Consider the following 11,900-nt stretch of genomic DNA (forward strand, 5'->3'; position numbering starts at 1 on the left):
CTTTGGATCTGAGGGACTGTCTTAATGTATGTTTAAGGATAAATTTATCTGTGTTTCCTGCTTTCATTCAGGATTTTACATTTGTTCTTCTTTTCTCGCTTAAATCTCCTCAGTCTCTTTTAGCTTGGCTCCCAACTGTGGCTCTTGGCTACCTTCTTGTTTCTCTTTTGTGTTGTGAAAGATGAGCCCTTAACAGCTGCAGCTTACATCCACACTCAGTACGCACACACATACACACAAAATGTTGCTTCTTTATTGCTGAGCCAATTTCACACATGGCTTTAGAGAAATTAGACAACGTCTCAGATCCGTGTCACCGTCGGGCCGTTTTAAAACGCAGCCCAGCTGATGGGTGGGAGGGAAGCTGTGCTGATATGCGTTTGAACATAACTCCTGAAAATCTCCTGTCTTTTCAAAGAGGTAATGATGACAAAACCTGGCTCCGCAGGTGTCTGGGAAGATATGAAATGTAAATGAATATTAAATTAAGATGAATGAATTACACGTGTGATACGGCCCGACTCGCTGAATGATAAATCTTTAAGATTAAGAAGGTGTGGTATTGTCTTGATGAGTGTGTGCAATACAAGTCAACAGGTTAGTGCAGCCTTCAACAGTGCCACTAAAAATGATTTGGTTATGTTTTCATCAGAGGTTTAAAGGTCAAAGGTCACTCTGTGGTCCAAGGTGGTTCTGTGTGTCCGCAGGATTCTCTGCACGCGGCTGTGGATCTCCTCCCAGTGGGTCCGACTGGTCTGGAGCCTAAAGAAACAAAGACCAAGAGACAGTGCACTGCAAATCAATTAATCAATTAAACCCCATTAGCTGAATCTGCTTCACATACATCTTCATGTACCACACAACTACGTTTATTAATGTCTTGATTAATCAAGCCCAGGGACCCCAATAAGGCCTCACATGATCTGTGGGGTCAAAGGTCATTATACAAATATAGAAAAGTAAATATATACAGTTCTGTTACATGAGTTGTGATTATTCTTTTTTCAACATTTTCTGAAGGATTACTGGATTACTGGATTATTTCAGATAATTGCAAGTAGACACGACTTGGGTTAATATGTCAGAAAATAGTGAAAATGCCAATCACATCTCTAACACTAATTATCAATCCAGGACACAAGCAAAAAAATAATAAAACTGCACATAAAATAAGATGGAACCATTGAATTAAAAAAAAGGTCTGCCAATCAACCTTGTCAATGAAGTTTAACCCCTAAACATAATACAACCACTGCCAGACTTCTTTTGAAGATGTCATAATACAGTAGTTATTCCCTTTGTCCACTAGTCTGTGCTGTAACCTCACATAAGACACAGTGAGGTGCTGCAAAGCTGCAGCTACCAGGACACTGACATGCCACATGCTTTAGCGTGTGCTGTGCTCAACAACAACATCTTAAAATACCTGAACATTGACATCAATGTTCCCACCACATAAAACGTTGCTGTACATTCAGCCCCTTTGTGCAAAAAGTAATTTCACAACTGACAGAACCGGCCGTCCTTTTGACCTACAGGCATAAATGTGCTTCATCAATACAATATAAATGTGCCTGCGAGTTGGCCAAAGGCAGTTGTGAAATAACAGATTGCACTGACAGGCAGACGTGGATGAGAGGCAATACCGCAATTTATTACTGTTCACTTCTGTCTATTTGTTGTGAGTGGAGGGGTGATGACTGACTGGTGTCTTGGCCAGGCCGGCAGTGTGGAGATAGAAGCTTTTCATCTGTAATCACATAAACTCACTACCTGCTTCAAAAAGTCATCAAGGACAAATCAACCAGAGACATGAATAGACTGAGACTTCGGGGCTTAGGGGGCAAACGTTGCCACTGGCATCTGTCATTTTCTTTATAGATCAAAGATTTGTGGTAAGACGTGCCCCTCTCCCTGTCGGAGGGAATCTACAAAGGCCCACTCTAATCTCCCACCCTGCAACTCCTGTCGCGTTTTCAATTGAGAGAAAAGTATCATTCATTTCCTACAATTTACTTTGCAATTTAAGATTGCCTATTGATTTTAATGTTTGCTTATGGACTGAGCAGAAGGGAAGGGGGGGAAGGAGAGCCGAAACAAACAAACAAACAAAACGGAATATCAGTCCCATCGGTGTGTTCAACTCGCAGCTGCCATGATCGATGACAAGGTTTCTCTGAATGTATTAAAGCGTGCATCGGGTCAAATGCATCAGACTCGAGCTGAAACACAAATCAATACCATTTTCCTCTTTGTTTTCCCTTCTCTCTGCCTTCTCTCTTAGTAATGAACAAACATGACAAGACATCAGCTTCTGTAATTTAAGAGGTGGAGGGGAATTCATCCTGCCTGTCGAGTGTGATCAAAATTAAAGATTGGATGTGTATGAGCGCACACACACGTGCACACGAAGCGGTGACAGTGTATGACTAACGTCTCATGGGATCGCCATGTATTTGCCGTACACAGTAATCTGAAACTCATACAGGTGTCTCTTTTGCTTTTAAGATCTTTTGAGCAAACATCAATGATTTACACAGATGGATCAGGATAAATTCATGGCAAACAACACAAAAAGAGGATTATGTTTCCCCCTTCTTTGGTCTGAAGAAAATCAGCTGGTGTTGCTCAGAGGTGATCCTGACAGTGCCGTACAAATGTACAGCTACCACGTGTAGAGACACAAGCTTATAGACAAGCATCCATTGTTTTCATTGTCGTCCATTGTCAGGACATCAACAGATACTTGTTTGTCAGCCCAATTTAAGAACCCAAAGAGCAACTCTCTGCAAACCTTTAGGGAGTAAAGACCCTGTAATCATTAGTTTTACCAAGTTTAAAAGATTCAACAGTCGTTGGAGCATTTTGAAGCTCAGACTGAAGAGATGGGTTTTTACCTTTCCCTGAGGGAATGGTTGCTGAGATTGAGAGGACCTATGGAGTCTGTCTGTGCACGAGCAGAACCTATCGTGGGGCCTCTGGTCCGCGCTCCACGTCTGGACTGAGTCTCTAGAGACGACTGGACCTTATTAGAACCTGGCTTCACCTGGGAGAGGTCACAGAACAACAGCGTTAGGTAAGGACTTCATTACATCAAGGTCTCACTACTTCAATTAGTTTTGCACTGAAATATGTTTTGCAATATTTAGGAAATAAAAAATATTTCCACAGTAAGCTAGAATGATACTAGAATTGTTTTTTCTGACACACAAAAACACTCTGCAAGTCTAGTTTGTAGAATTTGTAAATTATTTGACTCAAAGTAAAGACACACTTTGTTGTGGCAGCAAATCCCCATTCAATGACTCTATGCTACTGATCAAAACAGTAGATCATTGTATTTTCTGGTTCGACACGTTATAATTAGACTTACTCTGTCTGTTCTTGGTCTGTAGCTACCCAGGAGAGAAGAATCTAATTCAACAAAGACAAGTTAGTTTTAGTGACACTGAACAATTGAAACCTGAAAACGATTCATCCGGAAACACTTCATGTGATATTATCATGTGGATACTTTAGCTGCATTTGGTTTTTTTTTAGCTGAAAATACCTGTTTGATCAGCTGAGGAGCTAAAAGAGCATCGATGCATGCTGCCATTGTGGAGAGAGGAGGAGGGAGTCTGCATCCCAGAAACACTATCGCAACGAGGGACCTGGTATGAAAACACCACAGACAAAAAGTCAGTTGAGGTTAAACAGTATAATTGACAGTGTCCTAGTTTAAATTGCCATGATTAAAACAGACTACATCGTCTGTTATATTGTTTTGAATGAAAAACACAACGGCAGATTTCAGCATTTCACAGAGAAAATGAGGCCCGGAGGAGACGAAGACATGATTTTTACGGAGTAAGCACATACAGTATCTCAGACACAACTCAGGTTATCTGTGGGAAAGTGCTTTCCTCTACACACAAACCACAAACCAGGAGCTGAGGCTCTGAAACATGCACTGATAATGCATTCACCATGGGGCTAAGCTACTTCATTAGGTATCTATTTGTTAATTGCAGCTTGACTCTCAATTACCAGGGTTAATTGTCGACAGAAGATTCCCCCTGGAAAACCCGAGCGGGAAAAGCATGCTCCTCACTTTAATAAAACGCCCGTTGTATTCTAGTAAATTCCATTCATGTGTGTGACAGAAACAAACAACTCAGTACCTAATCATTTCTTTTAATAACAGCATGCAAGTGGATTTTGATATTCATACCTCAGGATTAGATTTGATGTAAATGAAGAAGCAGGAATACAGTGGGGAGCAGGGGGAGGGAGGAGCAGAGGACTAGAGGCTGTGTTGTTCTTGTCCATCGACTGTATATTATTCCCCAAGGCTGTGTGATCAGAAAATCACCCCTTTTATATGCAAATATCTCATAACAGTGATACGGTCATAATTAAAGCCTTAACAAATAACCCGCCTAAATACAGGTTGTGTGTGTGCTATTAAGGAACACTCGAGCCGCTCCGCGAGGATAATAGGCCATATTAAATGTGCACATGGTGAAACATTTCATGACGTCAAAATGCATTAACAGCTCAGGTAAAAAGATTAGCACTGCTCCTATTATGCCCTCCACTTAATCTGCCCAATAGATTAAGTTAAATTTTGGGAAGCTCCCACTGAGGTTTGAACTGCATCAATTCAGGATCCCATTAATGTCATAACCCACAATCCACTAAACTCGCGCGCTGCTGGCAACAAACAACCTGCCACACCACTTGTTTTTAGTCTTGAGTTTGAAAGAATATATCGAACGTTACTAACCAAGAAGGGAGGTTGACTCTCTGTCTCCTTCCTGAAGTAGTGAGGCCCCAGCTGGAGGTGGCTGAGCCTCTGCCTGGCGTCCTCTGAAAGCTGGCACATCTTGCGGTGAGTGTAAGGGGACAGGGCTCGTGCCCTTGAGGAAACTGTGGGCTGCTGGTAGCCAGAGTCTACAGACGCCCTGGGAGAAGCACGTTTCCTCTCCATCTTGTTTTTCTGGGGACTGGAGCCAGATGAAGATGAAGAAGGAGAGCGTCTGGATGATGATGACAATGGTGCCAAGTCTGTGATGTGAGCCTCAGTGTTTAGCTTTCCACCTCTCAAAGAGATACAGTAACCGTCGTCTATTCTGGAAAAATGCCTGCTGGACGGTGAAGGCTTTTTCGCTGAATTCTGTCGGGATGGGGTTAAAGATGGCTTCACTGGAGAGAGACAGCTCTGAGGACACAAGGACAGAATATAAGAGAAACAGACACAGAGGGAGATGTTCACGTGTTGTTCAAACATGTCCAAGTTACTCTCATGCCTCCATTTTGAAGTGACACGTAACATTCTTCTCTGCAATTCAGATTTCTCTGCAGACCACGGTGTTGTTGCCTTTACAGAAACATCAGCCATTTTAGCAATTAAGGCTGCCGCTCTCACTCTCAACACAGACTTGTTCTCCCTGGACAAAACCATTAAACCATTAGCTAAATCATCCAGCTTAAGTGTTACAACAACATCGGCTCTCGCAGTCGACACTGCCATGGAGACAACCTCTGCAGGATTACTTCAATAACTCTAATGGCCACTAACATCATTCTCCGATGCAATATCCCTCTTCCTGCGGGTAATGCCAACCGGGGATAAATAAGTTAAGATAAAATGTTAATTGCATTTGATGGCCATCTCCAGTCTAATATTATAGAGAGGCATTACCTGGCTGTAAAACAAAGATAATCTAAATGCTAATTAAGGAAATCACACAACATTAGAACTATTTTTAAGAGAAACTAAATTATGAATAAATCCTCATTGAGGCTGCCATTTGAGAATGGTCTTATTTAATGGAATTAAGACAAGTTTGCCCCTCGTTCACACACAACCTCCACCATCTCAGACTTCCCTCGGCTCTGCTCTTGTCGTCTCTTCTCCTCTGGTGGGTGAACATGACAGGAAGTCACTTTTCCTGAGTGGTGAAGGCTTAAAAACTAGCAATTTAAATGAGAATGATGGCAGCTAACAGAAGACAGAGGCATGAGAAATTGGGTGGGAAAGAATAAAGCTTTGTGTATATCACAACTAGAGTTTCAAAGGGGTTTTTCTTTTTTAGAAGTTGCCATCCTTCTAAATCTATTAAAACAAGCCATGGTTTGTGGGCAGGCAGGCAGATGCCTATGCTGAGGAGCCATTAGGAAAGCAAAAATGGAGAAATTCTCCTGACAGCCACAGCAGTGCTCTGATCCAGACATCCCCCGAGGGGCCAGCAGAACACTCTGACAATCTTCTTCGCTGTCAATGACATCCCATTTAAACAAATAGCTTAGCTTAGGTTACTGCACCTGGGAAATCCATGGTAGTGTTTTTGGGCACAACATGCCAACTGCTGTGTGATGGATCATATGTTACTAACGGGACCTTTTTTTATTCTGTTTTTTTTAAATAACAGTCTCTTCAGTTCAACACACGAGCACTCACACACGGTAGTCTGCCCTATTAGTGTCCGCAAACTTGCTCTTTTGTCCATAAAAACAGTACATAAATAAAAAATCACAAGTGTATTATTAAGTAAGTCAATCAATTTTCACAACTGAAAAGCTAAAGTGGGGTATTTTGTGTTTGCAAAACTAGTATTACTCATTTGTTCAAAAGTGTTTTCATTGTTTTCATTGTGATGACTAACTTATAGATTACTAATCATCAAACTGTTTCAGCTCTGTGTTGAAAACAGCAAATGCGAATGGGAACGTAAAACATGAAATATTCACGCAAGGGAAGAGGGAGAAAGAGTCAGAATGAAATAAATCTCTTAAAACCTAATATGTGATTTCATGCAGCAGACCACAGTTACCCTTTCAAATTCTCAAAGACACAGTGGAAGAGATAGAAGTGACCCATCGTCTGGATAGATAGAAAAAAAAAAACACCTGACTGCCTCACCGAGTGACTGGTTGTGTGACAAAAATGGTGTCAACTCCCAGCTAGTCGGGGATGTGAGAGAAGTCTCGCTATCAGCCACACAGATCTGCCTCCATGTAATTATATTCACAAGGAGAGAACAGATATCCTTGAAACACTGCCAGTATGGATGGATAGATGCAGTAGCCATGGCAACAATAGAAGGTGGGTACGTATGGTGGAAACAGACAAATTTGATGGTGAGCGATACCACTCATTAGAGCGCTCTAGAGAATAGTCCTCGCTGCTGGAACAGTGGTCAACACTTAGAGAGATGCTGAGCAGCATGTGGCCGTGATGTATTTCCAACACATTTTCAACTGTCAGGAAAGATGATAAACACACTCTTCGCTTGATGTATAAGTGGCAATCTAATGGATTTTAACTGTTTAGATTGAAGCAAAGCTGCTCTAATGGCCATGAACGCACTGCAACATTTATCTATAAAAGGCTGACTTCTTCCAAAGCACTTTACAGATCAACAACAGATGTTTTCAAATAAACCAAAAACAAACACAAAGCACAACATATGTGTGCATGGACAACAGTCTCCCTTACCTGAGTTACAAATGGCAAGAGGTTGTTCTAAAAACACTATGGTGACATTGTGAAGTCATCATCACATTATCATTTTATCCCTAGTGGATATTGGTGTCAAATTCAGGATTTGTATACGACTTTGTGAGTTATGGCCAAAATCATTTTTTATGAGGTCACACTTTGAACTTTGACCGCCCAAATCTCATCATTGCATCATTTCATCCTTGAGTCCAAGTGAACATTTGTGCAAGTTGATACTAAAATATCACATTTACAACAGTGGGATGGATGGATGGATGGATGGATGGATGGATGGGCAACCTAAACTCATATGCCTCTGACTATCGATGGCACAGAGGCATAAAAACTGTAAACTGTGTGTGAGTGTGAGTGATAAAAGATCAATCAATCTTACAGGCGATGCAGGTCGGCTGTCTCTTCCATCACTCTCCTCGATGACTGACGTTGTGGTAAACTCCACTTTGGGAGAGATTCCCTAGAGGGAGAGAGACAATAGGACCAAACACAACACCTTGAACAAGGAGATGAAGACAAAAGGACAGATAACAGAGCTGCTTGAAACATCAATTTACAACCACAACTCTTCAATCGAGGTCTGCCGTGAAAAAACAAATTGAAGAAAAGAGAAAGGCTCCAGTGATGTTTAAATAATATGGCATTTGGAGAGAGACATCTAAATTGCTATGTAGGCCTCAAACACAAACATATAAAAGCAACGGTGAGGGGAATAGTGTTTAAAGACATTTAAATATGTCAGTTAGTGCCTCAGAGGACAAGGGGGAGAAAGAAAAGCAACCCACAGCCACAGAGAGATGAAACAATGAAGAGGGGAGAAGGCAGAGAGGGAAAAAGATGATATAAGAGGAGTTGCAGTGATTGAAAAAAGAGGAGGTTTTCGGTTTAGTTTTTCTGGCTGTATAGGAAAGACAGATGACAGATGAGAAGAAAGGAAAATGCCATCTATCCTGGAGAAATGACTTCACTTTGTCTAAGACATGGTGCTTTTGAATTGGTTATCTTGGTAGCACATGTCCGTCATGTGCACAGACATAAGAGCCACTGAGATTGGGAGGAGACTGACTTAGAGCAACAACCTTATTCAGTGTGTGAATGACACATGTAATATTACCACAGGAATAACCTCGCAGTCTCAGCTGTGCACAGTAGCCCAGGTACATTTGCAACATGTGTTAAGCCTCAATTAAACTCACACACACATGGGCAGCTGTGGACACAACAAACAGACATGTAGTTGTTCTTATCGTACAACTTTCTGGTCCACTTGGAGTCTGATTGGAGGAGGCATACACAGATGGTGCCCCTGTAGCCTAGTGTCTATGGGAACAACAAATTAAAGGCTATACAGAGTCACTCATCCTCTAATGACAAGGTTTACATCACTCAGGCAGAGACTCCAGAATCCACACATTTACTCCTTTGAAACTTCAAGAATAAAAGCTGTTCATTAAATTTAAAAATACTCTCTAATGCTGGCGGAGACCAGATTCTGTTGTACATACAGTAACAGCAGTGCAGACACAGAAGGTAAACACCTCTGTTTTCAGTGTAATTGTGCAAAATATCATTAATCATAATAAATAATACGTTAGCTGAGGCAGTGTAATTAAGAACAGAGTAGTTTTAGCCTATTATTTGCATTTGAGGAATAGAACACTACTCTGTCCTTTTTCTGTTTTGCATTTATCAGGGGCGCAAACAACAAGAATAAATATGGAATTGATTTTGTTTAGTCACTTTCCATGCATCTTCATTTTCTGCACTTGTCAGTGTGGTACAAAATTCTCCTTATTATACAATTTATCTGACGTACCTTCTCTACCAACAGTCTTGCAACAGAATTGTTGTGGCCATTGTTCAATTTCACATTTAGTACTATTGCAGATATTAGGGATTTCACACAAATGAACACTTAAAATCTCAAATTGTATGTTTTACTTAAAAAAAAAAAAAAAAACAATAAAGCAGAGGTGGGGTGAATCCATATTTTTGATTGGCTGCTCCTACTCTGAGCATACATGAAATGTGTTATGTGATTACTTCGCTGATCTTTGAAGTTACGTTTGTACTAAACAGTAAAAAGAAGTGATAAATGTTAATAAATGTTAATAAATGTATCATACTGCTCACAGTTAAAGATGTTTTTCTCCTGAGTTTACTTTTTAGAGCATTCAAGTGTAATTCTCACAGGTTTATTGAATATTGGCTGAAATATTAAAAGGAGGAAAGAAATAGGAGGAATAAATGGAAAATAGCCTACAGGAAAGGAAGAGGATCTCTTCATAAGTATTTCTCTGTCTGCAGCTCCTTCTCTGAAACACAGTCTGGGACCAGGGTACAGGAAATCTCGGCTGCTTTCCTCCATCGTGGCTAGGATCTCACCCTCTGAAAACCATACACAAAGAGGCAGTAAACAGGAACACACGCACACACACAGAAATCCTGTTTTTGCAGTGTAATGACTGGATACAGCAGGGATTTAACATGCCCATATGGCATCATCAGAAAGCATACCTGGAGGCACCAACTGAATCAGCTCAAAAGATGTTGTGTCAGCTAAGAGGAAGGAAAGCACAAATTGACTGGGAGCTAATGATCAGTATCACAGCTAATAGCCTATAAGCTTGCATAGCAGAGAATTCAGGACTAAGAGATGAGGAAGCAAATCCCAGATGGCCGTTTACCTTCGAGGAGGTCAGCTACATCAGCAGGGTCAACTACGCCAGGGAAGGTCTGGTAAAACAGGCAGAGTACAGACAAATCAATACTTATAACAACATGACACAGACAGCCCAGTATCTAACTCTGCCATTCTCCCCAAGGAGAGGTAGGTATCTTTTATCAGGAGCTGGGGTAGTCTTGTTCAAACGTGTGTGTATTGCAAAAATCTGCTCTGTTGCTTGAGTAGCTTCTTGCTACTCAAAAAGAGACAAGTAATTATAAAGGAAAGCTGCCCCAAGTGAATGCAAATGCAACTAAGCAAAAACAAAAACCATAAACATATGCACGAGAATTTACATAGAAAAAAAAGAGAAGGAAAGATTGGGAAGATGGTTTTTGTGATTAATCTGGTGCAGATTATAGTGCAGATAATAATAAAATGAATAGATGTTACAGCCCCCGGAGGATTGTGACATGAAGGCATGAAGATAAAGAACAATAAGCATCCCTTCTTGACATTGTACAAAACACAGACTAGCCATCCCAGCAGATGGGACGGCTCCAGCTTGTGTCCCAGCTGGGGAGGCATCTCTGATTTCTGTGATAAACTGTCACTCTCACCTTGACAAAGACCATTTTGTGGTGGAAGAATAAAGGAAAGACTGGGGCCAAACAGGGAGTCTTCCTGTACTGGCCCAGGATACACACACTGAGGTAGACATCGTTGTTGTTGGACAGAAGTACTCCGGGACAAGTGACCTGTGCAGGAAGAGTAAAACCAAGCTGCTAAAGTTGTTTCAAAACAAAACGGCTTTTGCACGAGTTTAAAACGAAACATTAATGATACGTGTTTTACATTAAAACACAACAACGTGGTGCTTAGTTAGTTTAAAACACAGGACCAACCCTATGAGCGCTAGCTTCATGTTAACATGCAGAAGTTGTGTAGTTTCTCCAGGGAGGAAGTGTGTCAGCCCGCTAGCTAACGTTACTGTAGCTAAGTTAACTGTAACGTTACGTCGCTTTGTGCGTTTTTTGCGTTTAGCGTCGGGGGGACGACAAGCGTCATCATGAAGTCAGACTTACTGCCTTAATATCCACGTACACGACACATCTCAGAGACTTGTGATGAACTTCAGCAGAAGATGAGAGTTTTTTCTTCACAGAGGCCATTCATCCAACTTTCAAACTTCGTTGTCATAGTTGCCAAACAGCAACAGTCACACAGGATGTGGAGTCACGTGACCAACAAGTAGCAAATCAAAACACACACACAAACACACACACACACACACACAGAGAGAGGTTTCTGCCTGCAGCACATTCATAAGCTTTTGAGAAAATAAAAAATGTCTTTCTTTTTTCATGTAAAGTTATAATATGTAACTTTTCCACATTAAAGATATGTTTTTCATCTGCTTTACGACAGGTGTATGTCAGTTTAGTTCAGAAAAAGACAAGCGTGTATCTGAAATATGCAGACCATCCAGAGCTAAAACCAACATCATAAAACCTTGAATGTAACCACAGTTGTATGAATTCAGGTTGTCTGGATGGCCCTGGGCTGAGCAGCCACAAAGGACTTCCCCAGGAGAGTAGTGTTGTTTCCTCATGATTTTGTCTGTTTATGATTGTTTTCATGATTCTTTGGTGCCTTTGTGGTTCTTTTAGAAATCTATCTGACTGGCAATTCAGACAACAAAAAGATTGTCTGTTGGTGGTTATTTTACATTTC

At 41.1% G+C, this 11,900-nt stretch overlaps 1 protein-coding gene across 1 annotated transcript; it reads right to left on the minus strand.

Annotated features, from left to right (window-relative positions):
* Positions 1-584: 584 nt before the first annotated feature.
* On the minus strand, positions 585-11,354 carry spata6 (spermatogenesis associated 6). The gene is made up of 11 exons (XM_083969718.1): positions 11,252-11,354; positions 10,787-10,924; positions 10,189-10,237; positions 10,019-10,060; positions 9,765-9,889; positions 7,881-7,961; positions 4,769-5,203; positions 3,551-3,653; positions 3,374-3,414; positions 2,898-3,046; positions 585-762 (listed from the first exon to the last, which is right to left on the minus strand). Exons 1-11 carry the CDS (start codon positions 11,336-11,338, stop codon positions 657-659), a joined length of 1,356 nt encoding a protein of 451 aa, XP_083825844.1. The 5' UTR covers positions 11,339-11,354; the 3' UTR covers positions 585-656.
* Between the last annotated feature and the right edge of the window lie 546 nt (positions 11,355-11,900).

The sequence above is a fragment of the Trachurus trachurus genome (assembly GCF_905171665.1).
Source record: "Trachurus trachurus genome assembly, chromosome: 4".
NCBI classification, from domain to species: domain Eukaryota; kingdom Metazoa; phylum Chordata; class Actinopteri; order Carangiformes; family Carangidae; genus Trachurus; species Trachurus trachurus.